The sequence below is a fragment of the Panthera pardus genome, unplaced genomic scaffold (assembly GCF_024362965.1).
Source record: "Panthera pardus isolate Hobbes unplaced genomic scaffold, ASM2436296v1 HiC_scaffold_8, whole genome shotgun sequence".
NCBI lineage: Eukaryota > Metazoa > Chordata > Mammalia > Carnivora > Felidae > Panthera > Panthera pardus.
In genome coordinates this window covers 76,420,619-76,444,131 of record NW_026527013.1, presented here as the reverse complement: position 1 = coordinate 76,444,131, position 23,513 = coordinate 76,420,619, and the positions used below count along the sequence as shown (strand labels likewise).

General features: G+C 42.5%; 1 protein-coding gene across 22 annotated transcripts in view; it reads right to left on the bottom strand.

The window, feature by feature from the left end:
- Positions 1-23,513, bottom strand: part of NRCAM (neuronal cell adhesion molecule) — a 284,783-nt gene that overhangs the window by 46,512 nt on the left and 214,758 nt on the right. For 17 of the 22 annotated variants that reach the window (XM_019451160.2, XM_053896803.1, XM_019451145.2 and 14 more), the window contains 7 exons: positions 22,881-23,003; positions 17,510-17,680; positions 16,712-16,768; positions 14,551-14,662; positions 11,465-11,649; positions 9,869-10,000; positions 1,793-1,936 (listed from right to left, as the gene is read on the bottom strand). In XM_019451160.2, the coding sequence (XP_019306705.1) occupies positions 1,793-1,936; positions 9,869-10,000; positions 11,465-11,649; positions 14,551-14,662; positions 16,712-16,768; positions 17,510-17,680; positions 22,881-23,003 (924 nt within the window). The remainder of the gene's footprint in view (positions 1-1,792; positions 1,937-9,868; positions 10,001-11,464; positions 11,650-14,550; positions 14,663-16,711; positions 16,769-17,509; positions 17,681-22,880; positions 23,004-23,513) is intronic. The other 5 variants (XM_053896796.1, XM_053896800.1, XM_019451156.2 and 2 more) reach the window with 1 other exon arrangement.

The following is a 23,513-nucleotide window of genomic DNA, read 5'->3' as shown; positions in this document are numbered from 1 at the left end:
TAGCTCGAAAAGATACATACACCCTATATTTATCGCGGCACTGCTTACAATGGCCAAGACATGGTGGGGTGCCGGGGTGGCTCAGTCGATTAAGTATCCAACTTCAGCTCAGGTCACGATTTCATGGCTTGTGAGTTTGGACCTCTGTGCTGACAGCTCAGAGCCTGGAGCCTGCTTCGGATTCTGTGTCTCCCTCTCTCTCTGGCCCTCTCCCGCTCATACTCTGTCTCTCTCTCTCTCTCTCAAAAAGAAATAAACATTAAAAAAAAAGACATGGAAGTAACCTAAGTGTCCATGAATAGACAAATGAATAAAGTAAAAGTGTGTGTGTGTGTGTGTATATATGTATGTGTGTGTGTGGAGTATTACACAGCCATAAAAAGGATGAGATCGTGCTATTTCAGACAACATGGATAAACCAAGATGGTATTATGATAAGTGAAATAAATCAGACCGAGAAAGACAAATACCATATGATTTCATTCATAAGTGGAATCTAAAAAAAAAAAAAAAAGAATCAACAAACAAAAAACAGGATCAGAACTGTTAACTAGAGAGAGCTGATGGTTGCTGATGGGGATGGGGGTAGGGAGCCGGGCAAAATGGGGGAAGGGGAGAGGGAGATGTGGGCCTCCAGTTATGGAATGGGTAAGTCACATGAATAAAAAGCCGAGCATAAGGAGCAAAATCAATGATATTAACAGCAAAGTGTCAGGACAGATGGTAGCTACGTTTGTGGTGAATAGAAGCATGAAGTATAAACAAGTATAAACTTGTCAAATCACTAAGTTGTACACCTGAAATTCATGTAACATTGTGTGTCGATGACACTCAAACAAAACAAAACACCAACCATTTCGGAAGATGTTTCAGTGTATCATAGTTTTCTAAACATATTGCTAAGAATTGGTGAATAAATGTACATCTGTGATTAGGACAAAGGCCAAACATTATGATTAATGATTTATTTTTTAAAAATCAGAATCATGAAATTGTTATTGAACCTCCCAGTTCCTAAAGATGGAACAGCAGGAACATCCTGTTACTAAAAGCAGATGAATGCTATTTTCCTTTGGAGCATTTGACTGGGAATGGAGCTGCCTGACTATCTGGTTAATTATCCAATCAATATATTTTTTAAATTGTTTTAATATTTATTATTTATTTTTGAGACAGAGAGAGACAGAGCATGAAGGCGAGAGGGTCAGAGAGAGAGGGAGACACAGAATCCGAAGCAGGCTCCAGGCTCTAAGCTGTCAGCACAGAGCCTGATGCAGGGCTCGAACTCACGGACTGTGCAATCATGACCTGAGGCAAAGTCGGACGCTTAACCGACTGAGCCACCCAGGCGCCCCTATCCAATGAATAATTGGACACTATAAGAACTGTGTTATAGGAGTGCCTGGGAAGCTCAGTTGGTTAAGCGGCCACCTCTTAGTTTCGGCTCAGGTCATGATCTCAAGGTTCGTGGGTTCGAGTCCTGCGTCGAGCTCTGCGCTGACAACGTGAAGCTTGCTTGGGATTCTTTGTTTCCCTCCCTGCTCTGTCTCTCAAAAATAAATAAATAGATATATAAAAAAAAAAGAACTGTCTTATGAAAGAACATCAAGGCCAGAGTATAATAGCCTTCGTGGCAAGGTCTGTATCTTATCCACCTTCATATACCCCATCTAGCTCTCAGTCCTCTGTGTGTTGCACATGGTAGGTACTCAGTATATTTTTGCTGAACGAATGGAAGACTACAGCAGTCATTCACTGAACTTGTCATTTCTGTAATCAAGGGAGCGCTTACCCAGCACATTTACAAATGCGTTTGCCAGTAAATATCCGTATTCGTTAGAGGCATTGCACTGATACACGGCACTTGATCTTTCTTGAACATTCGAAAAAATAATGGTATCGCCATCGATTTTTCTGCTGGGGTCATTAGGGGCAACTGGGTGTAAAAACAAAAGCACGTTATTTATTCCTCTTTGCTTAAAAGATGTGCAGTTTGAGGTCTGCATTATGGTAAGTACGACAGAAACACACACGAATCTAGGTATGTGCAGTAAGGAGGAGGAGACTGAGAACCCAGGCAGAAACCATCATTTTCCCTCCTCAGATTTTAGTTATCACATGTCAGCATAGGGTTATGCTCAATACTCATTTAGTCCTGAGTGGATTCAGTCCGTAAAACTGAATATCATTTTTGAGAGATCCGGCAGTGGGGGGAAGCACAAGTTAGGTGAAAACAGCAATACAAATTCAGGAAGGCGTTGCCTTTTCACAAAGAAACTGTGGTTCTTTACGAAGAAGTGAGTTAATTTATCGAGAGGAGACAGCAAACGCTCATTGAAAATACAGAAACCCTCTAGCCCATCCAAACCTGTGTCTTTTACGAGCCTCTCGTTGACATAAATAGATAAATAATAAATAAATACCTATAAATATAAATGTTATATATTATATATTATATATATTATATTATATATTCTATATATTACATTATATATTATATATATTATTTAAATATATGTTATATATTATTATTATATTATACATAGAAATATTATATATATTATTTATATTTATATATAAATAAATAAATACCTAAAATATAAATGAATACCTATTTATTTATAGGTACATACATAAATATACAGGGCCAATAATCAAACGTGCAAACATTTCTTTTCCTGAATCGGAAATTCCTGAGGCCGAAACAGATTATGCGAAACTTCTCTTAAAGAGAGTGTTTTTTAGCTAAACCTCTCAAGTATGTTAAAAAACAAAAAAACCCAAAAACCAAAACCAAAAAAAAAAAAACCAAAAAACCTAGAAACCAAAAAACCAAAGTCAGGACCAGGACTGATCCTTACTGCAGTGGAATGAGAGTACCATAATAGGTGAGAATTTAGTCCAGGCCATGCCTAGCAACGTCGAAGTGCGGTGCTCCTGGAGATAAATGCCCTTCTGCGAGTGCTGAACCTTAGGCTGTGACCTTACACCGCGTTAAAAGCACACTGAAAGGGTTGACAGGTACCGGCCTCAGCACACTGATCCAAATCAACACTCAGTGACAGCACTCTTTCTCCAAAAGCCGTTCTTGCAACTTGACCCACTTAAGAAAGAAGACTTTGCTTCCATTCCAAACACCATTTTTTTTTTCTCTTTGATGACAGAAAAGAAGATGCGCGTCTAAGACATACTTATCATCGCATTTGGACACTTTGATTCCGTGTAAGTCTCAAATGTTTGGTTCATCAGTGGTTTATTAACTCACTTTCATACAAATAAACAGAACTATAGTTACTCATCCTTGTTTCAGTATGTGGATCTGGAGTAGTGTTCTCACGCATGCTGTGTTTGTTTTCCACCATGGCTGCTGTAGCAAGTTACAAAATTAGTGGCTTCAAACCACAGAAAATTTACCGTCAGACCGTTCTGTATGTGGTTGTTCAACACTCCCATCACAACTAATAGCTAATTTGTAAAATCACCTTAGATACTCCAGTTAACTCACTAGTGATGGGGGATGCCTGGATCCTTTGAGTTGGTTTCTTAGCTCCTTTCTGCTGCTTATGACTCTGAATATTTCAAAATTGCCTTAAGAAACATGCTCTTCCAACCAGAAGATAAATACAAGTTCTAATCCCTCTAACAGGGTAAAGACTGCATCAATACATGACAGCAGAGGACAGAAATGTCACACTGGCCTAGGAAGCAAACTATGGCTGTGGCAGGCAGCCAGGTACCCTGAGAATGCAGTATACCCCGGGGCCACCAAGGGTATACTTGTCCCAGACCCCAAGTCTAGTATCACCGGGGCCTTTCTGACTCACCCACTCTCAGTGACATCCATCCACGCAAAGCTTTTGGAACAGAGCAGGGTTTCTAGGATCTCTTTCTTTGTCAGCTATGCTCAGCAGTTTTGGACCCAGCACTTGGGCACTCAGTGTTGGGCCACTCTGGGGGGCTCTCAGTGCCCACCATTCTGACGGCACCTCGGCGGACATTGTAGGCAGCAGGGGGCCCGGTTGAGTAGTGTCTGGGCATTTCAGACAGCGATGATGCTCAGGCAGAGCCCTGGCCTGAATCTCTCTGGATATGTGAGGAGAGCTCTTCACGTTCCTTGAGTGTATGGACCTCTTAAAAGTTACACCACCATGTGATGTTTAATGGGCATAGAGCTCCAGGTTTGCAAGATGAGAAAGTTCTTGAGGTCTGTCTATTCAACAGTAATATGAATATACTTAACACTGCTGAACTGTAGACTTAGAAATGATTAAGATGGTAAATTTTATGTTATGGTTTGTTTTTTTTAAACTATAATAAAAATATATCACCACAAACTCGGAAGACCAGCTCAACTAATGAAGCCAGGAGGACAATCTTCCCTCAGTGGGAACTCATGAATCACGACATAAACCATTTTAAAAAGCGTTTTTGTAGCCCGCCCTTGCATTTTTATTTGCTGTCAACTCATCTCCATGCTACTCTTTACCTGAAAGGCATCTGACTGTACCTGCCTTGTTGCTGCTTAATGGAGCAGTCTTCAAATATTTATTTTTTGGCAAGGTGTTTAGGAATAAAATAAATCCTTTAGGTAAGAGTAGGGAATAAGCTAATATCTCGCCACGGGGATTTGGGCTACATTTTCCTTAAGTACTTTAACTAAACAAACACAAACAAACCCGGGAACTGTCGCGGTGACATATGGAGGCTCAGTCGGTACTGGATAAAGAAGAAAATTGCTAGTGTAGAGATATTGGAAGCCCTTGGATTCTCTGTGCTGGCTACTGGATAGGAGTAACTCTCCAGCAACCAAACCCCAGTTATCCAAAGGAATAACGATTAATTCTGGGAATAAGCAACTTCTTTTGCTATCAATGAACAACAAAGAAAGAAATTTGAGCATAGAGGCATCATGTACAATTTAGAGCCCCGAAGATAAGGTTCAGAACTGGGCTGATATCTTTCCAACAATACATTCCTTTTTTAAAAATTTTTTTTTATCGTTTATTTATTTTTGAGACAGAGAGAGACAGAGCATGAATGGGGGAGGGTCAGAGAGAGGGAGACACAGAATCTGAAACAGGCTCCAGGCTCTGAGCTGTCAGCACAGAGCCCGACGAGGGGCTCAAACTCACAGACCGCGAAATCATGACCTGAGCTGAAGTCGGCCGCTTAACCGACTGAGCCACCCAGGTGCCCCAACATTCCTTTATTCCAACTGTCCTGACACAGCTGGCCAAACTAGAAATGCTTCCAGCAGTTACATAATGAGAATGATAATTATTGCCACCTCATATGTGTAGAGAGCACTATCAATTTAACAGATAGTTTTGTGTCTATTGCATCATTTTATTTCAAAAAGAACTTTATGCAGTGGATTAACTAGAAAGTACGTGCACTTTGGAGAAGAGAAATTAGAGACTGGAGCACCTGGTGGTTTAGCATGAGATGAAGGCTCAGATTTTCTGAGTCCGTCTACTTTATAAACATCTCCTTGAAATCTGAACATTTGGCCATGATGGAGATTTTCCTTCGTCTGCTTACTCCATCCCCCAGAAGGGAATGCCAACTGAGCCCTTTACTTTGGAGAAAAGGGAGAAGGGAGACGCCTTGGTGGAATCTGGGGACCAGCCTGGACCAGGCCTCCATGCCCCTGGCAGCTTCTCCTGTGCTCCCGGCTTTCAATCTCCGTCTGATGTCAGCCAAAGACAGAAGTGTGGCCACAGGAGACCTGTCTACTCTCATTCTTTTCATTCCTTCTCCTCCTCATCCCTTAGAGAAAAGGGACCTTTTAACAATGATGGTGAGATCTTGTAAGTGCTCCACCTGGAAGATTCTGAGCTGTTCCACTATTCAAATAGGGGACGATTAAAGATCTACATGTTTTAGGCTCATCTGCTGACTCTTAAGACAGGGACAGGTTCACATCGTCCATGGCCTTGGCCTTGGACGTCGTCTTCCTGGTTCCGGGTGCTACTTTCACACCCTCCCACACACCGCAGGTCACACGATAAAATCAAAGATCTCTTCCGGTGCCAGCTCTGTACATCTGTGTTCTTTGCTCTGACTTCTGTAGATTGTTTAAAAAAAATATTTTAGGTAGTTTTAGGCAAATTCCATACTTAGTCTGGTCTTGTTTTTTGCTTCAAGGAACATTTAAAGCAACCTGGCCAGTCCTGGGAGGACAGAGCTTTGGAAGAGTTTGCGATTAGACCCCAGACACTTTTCTGAGTTCATTCTTCTAGTTTTCTAGGACAGTGGTTCCAGTTCTGAAATGCAGTCACAAATCGATAACGCAGTACTCTGTTAACAGAGCCCTAGTCTTACGCCTCCCTCTCCGTGATGCTGATTCTCCTTCTGTAGGGTCTATGTGCCCTTGGCAGCCAGGGCCTGCTGAGCTAGGAGATATCACTGTCCTTAGGTGACTGTCCACAGTCAGGAGTGGGGAGGCGGTGTGTCTGGTAGTGTGGTCCCCTGTTGTGTCGCACCTGGCGGGGACACTGCACAGCTCTTTGCATGATGCTGCAGAGACACGGCCGTTCCCTGACCCTCACCCTCAGCAGCTGCCTGCTCCTCCCACCCCCACCCCCGCAAGGTTTCCGCAGCTTCTCAGGTGGAAGGGTGTTGTTGCCAGATGGCCTATGTTCCCATTTAACGTCTGGGGTCTATTCTAGGCCCCCTTGAAGGTCAGGAATCCTCACCAGGCCCACTCTGTACCTCTGTATACCGCAGCAGACTGCTCTCCCTTGCCAACCCTGCCTCTCTGCCACCCCTCCCCCTCCCACCACTGCTCCCTCGTTGCCGGAAGCATCTACAGGTGCACAGCTCAACAAGCTGCAGATGAGAAAGAAGCCCGTCTCCCATGTCCTGAATGGCTCCCAAACCTCAAAGGCAATTCTGTTTACGGGCCTCCAGATTCATGGGCTAATTATCAACCAGGATAGAAAGGGCAGAGGCACAAAACTCCTCAAACTTCTACCGACTGTTTGACAGTTTTCTTCCTCACATACTCCTTCTGTTGGATCAGGGGAGGGCAACACAAGGTGGAGACACGTAGGGTTCGCTTTGAACTTAGCTATGCAAGACTCAGCAGAACTGGGAGATGGATCAGTTGCCAGGGGCTAGTAGGGAACAAGGGGGCCCTGTAGTATCATTGTGCAGAGAGCTATGAGGGTCCCCACCAGGTGCCTCAGGCCATCACCTTTCAACAATGAGATTCCACACAGTAACCCATGCACTTTCAGCCTGGCCACCAGATGTGGAGAGAGCCACCATTCAGACACTTCATATCACCTTGGTATAAGCATATGGCACCTGTTCCCGGCACCGCAGGGCAGCCTGGTGGGCGAGGGAGGGCCCTTGCTTTGCTGCCACGCTGCATGGTGTCTCTCCCCGCTTGTGGACCAGAGGGACTGCTCTGAGGCACGCCAGAGGTCAGGGGACCCTGGGTCTGTGGGCACCATAGAATCTTGATCCTAACTTTGCTCAGCTCCTTGCTGTCCTTCCAGTGGGGACTTGATGCATACTTTCAGGATGGAAGAAATGAACTAATTTGGAACCTGATTTGGGAGATTCTGTTCTAACTCTTTCTGCTCGGGACCTAATCAGATGGTCTGGGGTTCTAGAGGGCCTAACTTATATCTCAGGGCCGCCGTCCTGCGCCTCCCCTCCCCAGGCAGGCCTTTCCCAACTGCTGCTCCCCGCAGATAGCTCATTTAAAGGGGTGTCTACGAGTGAATTTCAAAGCCTTTAGTACAACTGGAGCCACAAGGCTCCCCGAGAGATGTTGCCTGTGCCAGGTTTGGACGGACTATGAACCATGGATCAGGAAGGGGTTTATCTTTCCAACCTTCTCTAGTTCCCTGGTTTTTCCGCCGGGGGGTGAGATGCACAGCCCTCGCCACTTGTCAGTCCCCCTGAGGCCAGATCTCAGGTGTGCAGTTAACCTTTCGTAAAGGGCACAGAACCCCCTAGCTGCACGATGTGCCGTCACAGTACGGAGCACGCCCCGTCCTTTCTTGCCACTGTTTATGCATTCCTGAGCAAATCAGATACCGCACCATAAAACTTCTTCTTTAGGTCTGGGCTGTATGCCTACCGTCTCTGTTTTCTCTCCTGGCAACAGCTTCCCAATGCACAACCACAAGGTACTCTCTGCACTTCTTCCTGATCCTGATCGTGGTTAAAACTGGGAGTGGAAATATCCAAGCCCCAGCCCCTGGCCTCTTTAGAATCTGTGTTCTTCCTGGAACATACTTCCTTTTACAGTAACCACAGACTGTCTGTTTTAGAGTATCTGATAAGTGCTGTGTAGTGTGACACAAATTCCTAATAAACAGCATGGAATGGGGAGCTCTTACTTGGTTTAGACCCACAGTTGTAAGACCCTGTGAGTGAGAAATGGGGACTAAGCCATTTAATACTGCTGGTAGCTCTCAGATCCATCGCAGGGTGAAGACTGTTTCAGGAAAGGCAGTTTAATGGACCTTTAGGTCAAGTAAAAGTAGAACAAATTTTTGATTCTGGCTCAGAGGTAATGAGGAGCAAAGGTGTTCTACTTCATAAGCCTGAAGGTTGTCTTCATTGTGACTCAAGAATATCGTTGCATGGGTGCCTGGGTGGCTCAGTCGGTTAAGCGTCTGACTCTTGGTTTCAGCTCAGGGCATGATCTCATGGTTCATGAGTTCGAGCCCTGCCTTGGAGCCTGCTTGGGATTCTGTCTCTCCCTCTCCCTCTGCCCCTCTTGCACTTTCCTGCTCTCTCTCTCAAAATAAATAAAAATAAACTTAAGAATATCTTTGCAGATTATTATACTATTGGCTAGGAGGGTGATCTTGAGTCTGGGTTTTAAACAAAAGCTGATTGTCTCTCTCTCTCTCTCTCTCTCTCTCTCTGGGTGTAAGAGAAGGTATGAACTCCAAGAAGGGGAAAATGTGCAGTCACCACCCACTGCTGCCTGAGGTTGGGGGAAAAAAGAAGACCGAGTGGGATCTCTGTGGATGGCTGTGACTTAGGAATCTGTGAGCAAGGAGATACAATATTCATTTTAAGTTTGTTTGTTTGTTTTTTCTTTGCCATAACCCTCAAGCCTTCTCTCATCTTCAAGCCTTTAACCAGGTTTTATAAAACTGGCCTTTGCTGTGCTAGAAGATCGGAGGACAGGACTGTGGCCACACCCTGGGGGACTGTTCTGGGCGGCACGGCGGCAGGCTGGGGAAGCTGGCTTGAGAGCGAGCAAGCCGGGAGCGGTCCAGGAAAGGTGGCTCATGAGGTGGCACACAGCAGCCAGTATTGCTCGAGGTGACCTCTGCATACTTGGGGAGGGAAAACTTAGCAAAGATGGAGTGTCCAGCATACAACCATGGTCAGGGGACCTGTTCTTTGAAGGGCTCTAAACAGGACAGCCTCTGAAGACCACAGAACTTAGGAACATCCTGGCTATGCTTAGGAATGAGAACTCTTTAAATGACAACAGCTGTGTTTCTTCTTCTCACCACATTCCCCGGCTCTATCCCTAGCCTTCCCCGCATCTCCCTGGACTCCTACAACATTTCCTTGAGCCACTTGACATTTTGAACGAAAAAGATAATCTGAACTTTTCAGTCCTGTTTATTTCTGATCCTGTCATTCTTCTTAGGGCCCACGTAGAACACGGCGAATATTGCCAAGTCCCAATCAGCACACAGCATCACGTTAAGAGCACAGACTATTTGGTCCTAAGGAGTACCCGAAGGTCATAAAATAAGCATCTAAAGGTAATTTGGTGCCTCTTTTTTAACTGCACACGGCTTCCTTCCTTAACCACCGGTATTTCATCCTCCCACTGTGTTCCCCGCTGAGACTACAACCAGAGCCAGGCGAGGAAACTTACTTTCTATTGGGACGCCATTCGATAACCAGCTGATCCTGGGCTTGGGGTTGCCGTTAGCTCTGCAGATCAGCGTCCCATCCTCACCCGGGGACAGTACAAGATTTTGAGGTGCCAGGATCCAGTATGGAGCCGCTTTATTAAGGAAAGAAAAAAAAAACCCACAAAACTTTCAATCATGCAAGTATTCTAGCAAATTTAGTATGTCGAACTATCTTAATAATAAAGAATAAGTATTTTGCAAAACATCTATTAGCTTCATTTGCTTAAGAGTGGGTAGACTTGTAAGCGATGTCCCAAAGAACACTTGAGATTTTCAAAAGAAAGTTTAAAGAGGTTCACAGACGACTGTGTATTGTTTCTAGACCCTTGTGCTACAAATGTCATCTCATTTTACGTTAAATTCATCAGGCATGAAAGAGGTAACAGATTTCACAAAAGAGGCAGAGCAATTTACAGTACAGAGACGGGTTGAGAAGCATGAATTTAAGTTCTGAGTCCTGCAGAATACACCTAATTATAAAACCAGGAAGCAATTCAAAAGACTTCCCACTTTCGAGAAGTCACAAAGCCAGTATAGAGTGCCCCGTGAGCCCTTCACCCAGCTTTCTCTAGCGAGGTCTTACGTAACCATGGTCCAATTATCAACACAAGAAATTAACATCGGTACAATACTATTAGCTAAACTACACCCTCTATTAGGATTTCTCCAGTTCGTCTACCAATGCCTCGTTTCTGTCTCAGGACCCTGTCCTGGACGCCACATTGTGTTTACTTATCCTGTCTCCTTACCAGTCTCTTCCCATCTGCCAGTTTCTTGGCCTTTCCTGGTCTTTCATGACCTTGATACTTTTAAAGAGTACTGCCGATCAGTTGTTTTGTAGAATGTCTTTCAACTTGGGTTTGTCTGACGTTTTCTCTACACTGAGGTTTGGGGTGATGGACCCTTCTTACTGCATCCATCTTTCAGGGAATACATGACACCAACATGACTTATCACGGCTTATGTTAACCTGGCTTACTTGGTTGAGGCCATGTCTGTCACGTGTCTCCTCTGAAAGTGACTATCCACCTGCTTTCCATAATCTATTTATTAAAAGTGAGTCACTAAGTTCAGCCCCCACTCAAGGGCAGGGAAATTCAGTTCCATCTCCTACCCAAAGGAATGCTAAAGAATTTGTGGACATGTGTTAAACCCCCCTCCGTAATTAAGTTTTGGGGGTGTGTGTGAGAAGAAACACTTTGAGGCTATGCAGACACCCTATTTCTCCTTCAAGTTTTATCCACTAATCTCAGCTTTCATTACTGGCTCTTGCCTGCAGCAGTTATAACCGTGGGATTTTAATGGCGATTTTCGATTTCCCTCATTCTTTCTACAGTTATGAAGCAGAATTCTTCTGTGAGGAAGATTTGAGGAAGAGAATTTTTAACCGGCTTGAGATGCATTATAAATAGTAATGTGAAGAGTGTCAAGGTATTGGGAATGTTCATATAAATTTACACTTATTACTACTGAAGAATATAATCAGAAGCATATTTAACTGAAGATTTACGAGTTCTCATGAAGGCAAGAGAAACACATCTGAAACAATTATATACCTTTGACCGTGACAGAAATGGTATGATGGATTGCTCCTAATGCATTTTTGGCTATACACTGGTAATTTCCGGAGTCTGCTTCTGAAACCTGAATAATCTGCAGAGTTTTCTTAAAGTTCCTATAAAATGTCCGGTTGGTGGGTAGCGTGCCATCCTCTTTTATCCAGTAAATAACCGGGGTAGGCCTGAGAAAATAAATAAATGTTACAACAGAGAAGTTCACCTAATTGCTTCTGAGGGTGAATTTTCATGCAAGTTTGTAACAAACTGTTTGTATAAAGATCATGAGAAATATAAAGACACTGTAACTAGCATCACACTGTTATAAATAGTTCCCCCCCACTCCCCGGTGGAGGTGGTGGGGGGTGGGGTGGCACCCGGGTGGCTCAGTCTGTTAGGCATCCAATTCCTGATTCTTAATCTTGGCCCAGGTCAGCATCTCACAGTTCTGTCAGTTCAAGTCCCACGTTGGGCTCTGGGCTGACAGCACAGAGCCTGCTTGGGATTCTGTCTCCCTCTCTCTGCCCCTCCCTGGCTTGCCTGCTCTCGCTCTCAATAAATAAATAAACATTGAAAAAATAATGCTCAAAACCTTGTATTGGAGTCCATAAGCTACCTTTTCACACAAGCAGCCCCATGCTAATTCATGGTGCACCACAAATTTTGACTTCCCTGATTCCATGAATGTGCTGGCATAAGTGACTTCACTGAAGGGACCTAATTATTTTCTGCAAAGCTCTGATCCATGAGGCACTCTTGGAAAATTTTATATGAAGGATCAATCAAAAGTGTTACTACGAAATTAATGATACCGAGGTTTTCTTTTTTTTTATCAGCTAGAGCTAAACACGCAGAGAAAGAGGACGTCTGGGTGGCTCAGGTCATGTTCTCATGGTTTTTGGGTTCGAGCCCCACGTCGGACTCTGTGTTGACACCTCAGAGCCTGGAGCCTGCTTCAGATTTGTGTCTCCCTCTCTCTCTGCCCCTCCCCCACTCATGCTCACTCTCTCTCTCTCTCTCTCTCAAAAATAAATAAACATTAAAAAAATGCAGAGAAAGAGCTGACATACCTATTTGTGCCCATGAACTTTTATACCTATATCCCCATCAAATGGAAGAATTTTGACCTAGTGATTTTACAAGATTTCCACAAGGGTAAAATAAAAATCCACTGGACACAAACATTTACTAAGCACTGGACTACAGACCAAGCACTAAGTTGAGTGCTGGGAAGATAAAGACAAAAAAAAAAAAAAAAAAGGTCTAGGCCCTCAGGGAGATCATAATATTTGTCCATTAGAAATTCAAGTGGGATTAATTGATTAGAGAATTGTTTTTGGTTTGCATAGTTGAATATAAATAATTGAACATGTATTTGATGAAATAGCTTCTAAAATAAAACATGCTGTGAATATAAAAAGAGGTATAAAATGTAAAATCATTTGAAAAGCTAAAGATTCATATATATATATACATACATATACATATACATACGTATATGTATATATATATATATGTATGTATATATATATATATGAAGATGTGCTATCTGATAGCATATTCTGGTGTTTCTTTGTAGTCAGATAATCTGTATCTCATACGATCTGAAGGTGAGAGGGTGACAGAGATAGAAGCATGACATCAAACGAAGTCATGAATTGTTCTGGAGGCTTCCTTACTACCCAGTGGGCAGTTGTTACGAAAGAGAAGTATTTTGATTCTGAGTCCTACAGCTATTGGCTTATAAATGAAGAGAGCCCCACTCTTAGTTTTACAAAATTCCAAGGTTTTAAAAAAATTCTTTTGGAAGTTCGATGCAATTTCCAAATATCAATCATATTTTAGTTTTTACATAAAAGACCATTTGTGGGAAGGAGAATCCCAAAATTGTGAGAATGGGTATACCTACTCCCAAAAGTTAAGATTTTGTAGAGTAAACCACTTACTAACACCATGATGATGAAAATTCCAAAGTTTTTTTGTTTGTTTGTTTTTTAATTCTGGTGGGCAAGATATATATTTTAGATCTTTAAAAGGGGTTGGTAGCTTTCAGGTACGGGAGGAACTGAGAAGTGTGTGTTGCGATTTCCTGACATGACCAGCAGAGGCCTCCCTGTGTCTCCCACAGTGAGCAGTGAAGCCATTTCCTGGAGACCCATTCTGGGAAGGAACTTGAGAATGCTGGGTGACCAGCATCAAGGACAGCACAGATCGGAACATGTCATCACAAGGATGTTTCTGAGATTCCGTTCAATGTTCCCAGCACATGTGCCCGTATCAACAGGACCTGCTCTGTGCCAGGCCTACGAGGGAACCAGGTAGAAACTTGCCTCTTGTGTGTATCTACCAGAACTGTTGTTCTCATCTCTGAGCGAAGACCTCCCTGGAATTCCTGTCAAGGGCACATGGGTTCTGAGGGTGGCGTCAGCTCTGAGGAGGAGGAGACATTCAGAGGAGAAGAGGAGGAGGAGGAGGAGAGACATTCATAAGGAAGCTAGGCCTGTGACTTGAAGGAGTGGAAGGGACAGTGTGCCAGTTCTGAGGCTGGGCCCTAAGAGGCCATGTGTGCTTCTGTTGTTAGGACAACGTGCCAGGGCTAGACCGCTAGAGGGACAGGAGAAACGCATGGCCAAGAGCTGTCCTGCTAGCAGCCAGAAGACCCTCAGAACTAAGAACCCACAGCTGAGCTGCCTAGCAGGTGCATGAACAAGCTCAACCTAAAATGTCCTCATCTCACCCATTACACAATGTCCCCAAGACCTGTGGACAAAGGACTCATGATAAATAAATAGCTATTCTTTTTAAGGTTTGAGGCTGTTTGTTACACAACAGTAGCAAAGCGATATATCCTAGTTATAATCGTAAGGTGATCACACATACTTATTTCAAGGGGAACACTATTATATTAACAGACTATTTCACTAATATGAGGTTCATATGGCCTATTTTGAAAATACCTATCATTTTTTTTGATGCTTGATGGGATTCGTATAAGACAATGCCTCTTGCTGTGATATTAATGCCTCTCTACCAACCTACTACGTTTTTGCAAGAAATGTACATCACGACAGAAAGCGTCAACTCACAGCCCCTCTGCGATGCATTCTAGCGAAAGGACATTTCCCCTTAATTCCTCCTTGTTACTGGTGTTGCCTTCTGGAGTTAAAAAGGTTGGTGGCCTCTCTCTATTTGGTTTAGCTGCAAACAATAAAATCATATGGATTAAAAGTTATGAATATGTATTTCTAGAACCACAGTTCACTGCCTAAGACTCTAATCCCTTTTCAAAACCACTTAACACTGTGGAATTTGTTAAACTACACATCCACACTCTGCCTTACGAACAGCCATAGCTCACTCAGTGAGGAACACAAGTAATGTGGTTACGTAAGCACGGATAGTAAGGACTATTTTACTCTTGTGTGTTCTGTTAATTTAGGCTAGGTTTTCATGAATTTTTGGTGGGTTGGCAAATTTTCAAAATGCAGACATACAGGGGAAAGTCACGTTATCAAATTCTCCACCCCTTAAAATTAGTGCTCAGGTCAAAGGGAAAATTAACTATATTCTGGAAGGTGTTAGATTTTTTCTGAAAACTGTGACTATGATTTTGGTCAGGGACAACATCATAGTCAATTCCATCGACTAATCCTGGAGATAAGATCTATGGTGGAGGTCTAAATGTCAAGACCCACAAACTGCAAAGGTTTATGGAAAACAAAACAAAACAAAACAAGAAACCTACTGAAAGAGGTCTGGCAAATTGTGCGCCATAAATTAAGAATAATGAATGTCAAATAAATTGCAATTGGTTTCATCAATGAAAAAATAAAGAGGGCTCAAGTCAGGCCATCTTCCTTTTTACAGAAACTTTGCCTAAATGTGGCCTTATCTTCTGATGGCCTCTCAGAAACCCTTAAGGTAGGAATTACACCATCTTAAGGTTCTATAACCATTTACAGTTTTCAACACTATTTAAGTGCATTATCTATTTGATGCTCCCAAAATCTGAGTGAAAGGTAATATATACGAGGGGTGCCTGGGTGGCTCAGCTGGTTAGGCGTTCGACTCTTGATTTTGGCTCAGGTCATGATCTTGTGGTTTGTGAGTTCAAGACCCACGGTGGGCTCTGTGCTGACAGGGTGGAGCCTGCTTGGGATTCTCTCTCTCCTTCCCTTTCTCTACCCCTTCCTGGTTTGCACTTTCTCTCTCCAAATAATAAATAAATAAACTTAAAAAACGTTATATGTGAATTATTTTCATTTCTCAGAAGAAAAAAAACCTGAATACCAAGGAAGGTATTATTTGAGAGGACTTAGAATTTTCCTAGGACTTTAGAAATTGTGGAGGAAACCTTATGTCTCTGAAATCACTTTGGGGATGGTTTTGAGGCCCATCTTTACCATAAATATATTAAAATAAAATAAAATAAAATAAAATAAAATAAGATAAAATGAAATAGTAAGGCAGGAGTTGTGATATGCCTACTCTGGTCATTGATAGTACCTTAATATTTTTTACTTTATATCTCAAGGGTAAAAAGTTAATACAACAGAAATTCTGCCTTAGAGATAATTAAAAGGACCCATATCCAGAAACCACCATTTTCATGGATAGACTATATTTGAGAGTCACATTTCCCTTAAGGAAATGAAATTCTTTTCTTTTTAAAAGAACCTTAACTGTAAATGCTCTATTCTTAAAAAGATGATTTCCACTGGAGACAGTGACTTGGTTTTAAACCAAACTAAGAGAAATACTATTGTTGATCAGATGACGTTGATAATGTCATGTGAAAACACATGGAAAGCGTGATGATTTACTATCAAAATCTGCTTAATGTTAGTTGCTAACGATTACTTTAAGACTTTGATGAGTTAGTATTCTAGCAGGTTAATGCACCTTTATTTGATTAATGAGAAAAGTTTGTGAACAAGACACAAAATGAAAAATATAATTCTGAACATACATGAATGGTTTTTTTCCCCAAATCATGTGAAATGGTGCTTTACATAAAAACAGAGATAATAACTTTCATTATTATACATACACCGTGGAAAATGTTTTAGTGACATGACATAAGCTTATAACTAAATTTCCCAGAAAACATACATTTGTTCCAGCGGTATTAAACACATAACTAGGAATTTCACGAAGATATAAGGTTAAACAGCTATGGAGGTGAAGTTAGTGGACTAAATTCTACAATGAAGGAGAGAAATATCAGTTACAGTCACCATAACTCACCACTATAAAACTCAGTGTCACTCAAATTAGCAGCTATAGTGTCATTCAATTCATCCACTGAAATAAACAGAATATTATGAAGAATGCAAGAAGTAGGGGAGAAGGCACTACATAAAAGTATCGGGCAACAAAAGCAAACACAGACAGCCTCTCTGACCAAGTGCCGTCCCTACCAAGTAAATACAGACTTTTACATTGTACATGACTAACTGATTAATTCACTCAGCCATCCCCCCAACCAGTAACCTAGGAACACACAACTGAAGCCTCAGGACTGCCAATCAAAGGCAGCGTGGATGGGGCGCCTGGGTGGCTCAGTCGGTTAAACATCCGACACTTGATCTCGGCTCGGGTCATGCTCTCATGGGTTTGTGAGTTCGAGCCCCGTGTCGGGCTCTGCGCTGACAGCACTTAGGCTGCTTGGGATTCCCTCTCTCCCTTCCTCCGCCCCTCCCCCTCTGGTATACACTCTCTCTCTCTCTCTCTCTCTCTCTCTCAAAATAAATAAAAACTTAAAAAAATTTTTAAAAATAAAGGCATCGTGGGGCATAATGCACACACAAACGCTCAGGATACCAAGTAGATTCAGAAAGTTACCGTGGAAACAACAACGAATGTAAAATACAGTATTTTGGTTATGCGTGCTCTTTATATATCAACACTTCTGTAACTAACTCTTCACGGGTAATTTCCTTATCAATGACGCTGTTTACTTCAACGTCAGTAGTATTTAATAGTGTATTTTATGCATACTTGTAAACATCATTGCAAGAGAGATGCAGGAGGCTGAGCTCTTACCTGAAATCACCTTGACCGAAATAGGCTGCTTCTGCTGTATGGTTTGAGTATGATTAAATCTGGCATAACAGATATAGTCTTCACGGGTATCCTCCGGGAGAACGTTGGAGAAATAAAGGTCTCCATTCAGACCCTGAGAAACCCTCTCGCTTTGTGGAAGTCTTTGAAAGGCTGGGGAAAGGCAGAGAGAAATCCAGATCATTCCATCACAGAGTGGCCACTTTCCCAACGATCAAGACAGAGGTATCTACTAATAGTTTGGTGAACCTCAGTGGAACGTTTTCCCCTATGAAGCTCTTCAAGTAAAACCAAGTAACGGTAAAAACAACAACAGCATGACACATTAAAACTCCAGCTGTGCCTGCCAGTCCCTAATTTCTCTGCAGCGGGGGCAGCAGGGAGATTAGAATTGCACAGTCATGTGTATTAAGCAAATGTAAACCCAAAAACTGCTTTACAAAAGAGTTTGCGGGACTCCTCCTAATATTTGTATCAGTCCCTAAATGTTAAACACATATACACACATATCTTAGAAAACACGTTAAAAAAGCTTGTAAGGTGGGTGGCTCAGCGGGTTAAGTGCCTGAATTCGGTTCAGGTCATGATCTCATGCTCGTGGGTTGGAGCCCTACATCGGGGCTCCGTGCTGATAGCCAGGAGCCTGGAACCTGCCTCGGATTCTGTGTCTCCCTCTCTCTCTGCCCCCTCCCCACTCGCACTCTGTCTCTCTCATTAAAAAAAAAAAAAAAGCCTTGTTAGAATGTTAACTTGGGCAGCCTCTACCTGCCGGGTCAGACACCAAATACTGTGAGAGCACCTAACCGTGAGCTAGGTCCCACGAGAGGCACCCTGCGTCCCAGGCTCTCTCCTTGTCAGAGCCCGTGGCCTCACTGAAGAATCAGGTAGCACATGGGCAATTAACAGCAGACTGCAGACGAGCCCCTCAGAGGCCGCCCCACCCCCACCTGAGCTACTTTTTCTTTGTGGAGTTACATCACCTTCTACCCTGCGACATATTTTACTTGCCCTGCGTGCAGTTTATGGCGTGTCTTTGTGCCCTAGGATTTAGGTTGCAGGAGGGCAGAGACAGTCTGCTGAGTTTGCTGTCCTGGTACTGAGACCGCACTGGGCCCTTACTAGGGGCTCTGTGATTAAATAAAATTAAAGTCAGCCCTCTGACTTTCCAGGTTCATGCTTAACAGTTTATTTCCCCTCAGGGCCAGTTAAGGAACTGTCCAGCCTCAGACACTGAAGGAAGATTTTCTTTTCTTGTCTCGTCTTTTTTTTTTTTTTAAGTTTATTTTTTGAGAGAGGGAGAGAGAGAGAGCACGAGTGGGGGAAGAATAGATAGAGAGAGGGAGAGAGACAAAGAATCCCAAACAGGCCCCCAGCTGTCAGTGCAAAGCCCTGTGTGGGGCTCGAACTCACAAGCTGTGAGATCATGACCTGAGCTGAAATCAAGAGTCGGACACTTAACTGACTGAGCCACTCGGGTGCCCCACGGAAGATTTCCTAAGTAGGTGAAAGGTTTGGAGAAGTGGGGCCTCTGATCTATGCATGAATTTACACTGGGCTTGAAGCTTCTGGCCCAGTCCCCAGAGCCCTGAGAGTTCTGTGCCTCTGAAATGAGAGCACTAGGAAACCTGTCCATCCTCGCAGCTCCGGGCCGGGTGTTCTATCTTCTGGAGAATTCTCCAGTCTGAGCCAAGCAGTGGCTCCCCCTGCATAAGGTGTCCCACCTAACATTACACAAAATGCAGAATTCTGATTGAAGGCCTGAAGCTCCTTTGGGCAGGGAAATGCAGAGCCAGAGTTTGAAAGAACACTGGTTAGCCATGTCAGTCAAGTTCTTGGTCAAGATGGGGGTCTGGCGGGTGGTTGGAAACCCATGATTATAAGCCACGAGTCCCCACGGAAGTGATTGTTTTAAAAATAACTCAGGAAAATACGGTACATTTATTGAATGAATACAAAGAGTTAAAGACAAGCACACATTTATTCTTTTCTAATCCTCCTGCTGTATTTTATTACGGATAGGTGTTGGCAGATCAAATTAACGGGAGCAGGACTTTGAGAGGGTGCTAGCACTTGCCCATAGAGTGCCTTTGCCTTATACTTAGAAAAAAAATGCATGCAGATAGGAATAACTTGACAACGTCATCTTGCAAGAAGAATGCTACACAAATCTGATTTTTTCCCTCGTATTCCAGATGCAATTTCATTTGAAAGGTGAAGGCTTTGCCAACAGCCTAAAATGTATGTAAATTACACAGCCAGCAGTGCAATATGGGAAAAAAGACATATTCTCGTGATTGTGAAACTTTGCATGTATTTGTCTACTTATTAAGTGAAAAGGTCATCATTTCTGAAGAAGAACCAAGTACTGGGCCTTGTTTGGACAGTTGACATTTGGATACTGTTATTTTTGATGTCATACACCGCTCATTTATATTTGATTTGTTGCCGCTTCTTTCTAAACCTGTTAAAAAGCTGTTATGGGGATGCCTGGGTGGCTCAGTCGGTTAAGCGTCTGACTTTGGCTCAGATCATGATGTCGCAGTTTGTGAGTTCGAACCCTGTGTCGGGCTGTGTGCTGACAGCTCAGAGCCTGGAGCCTGCTTCAGATTCTGTGTCCTCCCTCTCTCCCCTCCTCCCCTGCTCATGCTCTGTGTCTCTCTCTCTCTCTCTCTCTCAAAAATAAACATTAAAAAAAAGCTGTTATGCAGTAACAGGAAAATATGTTTGCTCATTTATGCACTTGTATGTTTATTTTTCATTGCATTGTGAGGTTTTCTTGGAGTAATTTCATAGAAGAGTTGAATATGGCAATTAAATATCAGAGCTAAATTTTCTCTTCAGTAATGTGTACCGTCTGTGAATTCAGAGGAAATCATGTTGCTGAAAATAGACTATATTCCCTACAGATATTTTGCATTCTTTCCCACCATTCCATGTACAGGACTCTTGTCGAGGTCAACGGTGATCTCCATGTTGCCAAATTCAATAGTTGTTTTTCAGTCGGATCAGAAGTTATCTGACCTTTTGAAATGGTTGATTGTTCTGACTTCTCGACACTTGGCTTCCCTTTATCCCGAGGACCCTGCTCTATCTTCTTACCTCAGTGACTTCTCCTTCTCATCTATCTGCTTGGCTGGTTTCTCCCCCAGGTTTCCCTGGGGGGCTCCTGGTCTCTACACCTGGCTCTCTTACAGGCCCCTCACATCCTAAACCCTGGCTTCCCTATCACCAAGCAGAACCACGTGTCCCTTTAAGAAACTATTAGCACAGGAGGTTTGGGAGGGCAGGAGAGGCAGCAAAAAAAAAAAAAAACAACTCCCTCAAGGTTAGGGGTGGAGCAGACATATATTCAAGTGCCTAATGGATGACTCCATTCTCTGTGCCCCGGTTTCCTCATCTAAAAGGAGAAATATGAGGGGCACCTGGGTGGCTCAGTCATCAAGCTCTTGGTTTCTGCTCAGGTCATGATCTCACAGTTTGTGAGATCGAGCCCCACACCCTGTCCTGCGCTGAGAGCACAGAGCCTGCTGGGGATTCTCTCTCTCCCTCTCTCTGCTCCTTCCTGGCTTGTTCTCTCTCTCTCTCTCTCTCAAAAACAAATAAATACACCTTAATAAAATAAAATAAAATAAAATAAAATAAAATAAAATAAAATAAAAGTGAAAAGATGAGAAGATGAGAAGATGCTCATCAGAGAAATGTAAATGAAAACCACAGGTTTAATTACCTCACACCTGTCAGAATGGCTATTATCAAAAAAACAAAAACGAGTGTTGGAGAGGAGGTGGAGAAAAGGGACCCTTCATGCACTGCTAGCGGGAATGTAAACTGGCACAGCCAATACGGAAAATAGTATGTAATTTCCTCAAAAACTTAAACACAGAGCTACTCTACAATCTAGTAATTCCACTTCTGTGTACTTATCCAAAGAAAATGAAAATCAGAGATATATACTCCCCCATGTTACTGCAGCATTATTTATAACAGCCAACATATGGAAGCAGCCCAAGTGTCCATCGACAGATGAATGGATTAGAGAAGAAGTGGTATATATATGTATAGATATACACACACACACACACACACACACACATACGTGTGGCATATATATACATATATGTGATATATATATATATATATATATATATATATATATATATCTACACACACACACACACACACACACACAATGGAATACCACTCAACATTAAAAACGATGAGATCTTGCCATTTGCGGCAATATGGATGGACCCAGAAAGTATTATGCTAAGCGAAATTAATCAGACAGTGAAAGACAAATACCGTATGATTCTGCTTATATGTGGAATCTAAAAAACAAAACAGATACAGGAAACAAACTGTTGGTTTCCAGAAGGAGGAGGGGTTGTAAGGTGGGCAAAATAGATGAAGGGCATTAAGAAGTACAAACTTCCAGTAATAAGTAAGTCATGGGAGGTAATGTACAGCCCAGGGAATAAGTCAGTAATATTGTAATAACTCTGTACAGTGATGGATGGTAACTAGGCTTATCGTGGGGATCATTTTATAATGTATAAAAATATGAAATCACTATAATGTGCACCTGCAACTAACAGGACATGGTATGTTGATTACATGCCAATAAAAAAATTTTTTTAAATAAAAGGTAAAAGAATATAGCAGACATGCTTCATGGGGTTGTTGTAAAAAACTGGTGAGATAACTTACATAAAGATCTCAGCAAAGGGACTGGCACTTAGTAAATACCCAATAAATATTAGTTGTTGTTGGTGATAAAAAAAAACCAAAAACTTGAAGGGGCATCTGGGTGACTCAGTTGGTTAAGCCTCCGACTTTGGCTCAGGTAGTGATCTTGCGGTTCGTGGGTTCGAGCCCTGGTCAGGCTCTGTGCTGACAGCTCACGGAGCCTGGAGTCTGCTTTGGAATCTGGGAATTTGGTTTATTTAGAGCAATGTCCAGTTCACAGTAGGTGCTCAAGAAAATCATGTTGCACATGACATGTTGTTTCTTTCAATGAGTATTTATTCTGAGCATCTCTGAAACATTTTATAAACGTTTTATGAATCACGAGAGCTAACAACTTATTGTGACAGCAAATAATCATAAGAACCTTGAAGAAAGTTCATATATTTAAAATTTACAATTATCTGGGTTGCCTGAGTGGCTCAGTTGGTTGAGAGTCTGACTCTTGATTTTGGCTCAGGTCATGATCTCACGGTTCATGAGTTTGAGCCCCACATCAGGCTCCACACTGACAGTGTAGAGCCTGGTTGGGATTCTCTCCCTCTTCTTCTGCCCCTCCCACGCACTCTCTCAAAATAAATAAATAAACTTAAAAACATTTTAAACTTACAATTATCCATCCAGAATATTATAGGTGGTGGTAATCCAAGTGGGGGTCTGCAGGGAAGGACCAGAGACTGGCCATTTCGAAGTGTTATTGGTTCAAGTTTTTCTTTGGTCCACAACGGTGACCCTAGGATATAAAATAATAACTTCTAAGTTATCTCTGCACTGAAAAATAAAAAGAGCACTGGAAAGAAAGACAAAATAAACTTTTGGGGAAACGGTAACTCAGAATTTATAGGCATTAAGATAACAAGGGAATAATTTTTAAATACAATGTTAAAAGTCAAAATGTGATGATTTTCACTCACTGCCATTAATAGTATAAATGCAGACTCAGCAACTCCATGTTTAAAAATCTGTATTATTCAATAAATCATTACGAAGATACATAATAATTTCGCTATAAGCGTGTTCTTCACAAAAGAATGGAAAACTCTAGGGGTATCCGGGGGGCTCAGTTGATTGAGCATCTGACTCTTGATTTGGGCTCAGGTCATGATCCCAGGGTCATGGAATCGAGCCCACACTCAGCACGGAGCGTGCAAGAGATTCTCTCTTACCCTCTGCCCCTCCCCAGTGCATCCACTCTCTTTCACTCTCTCAAAAGAAAAAAAAAAAAAGACTAGAGAACACCAAA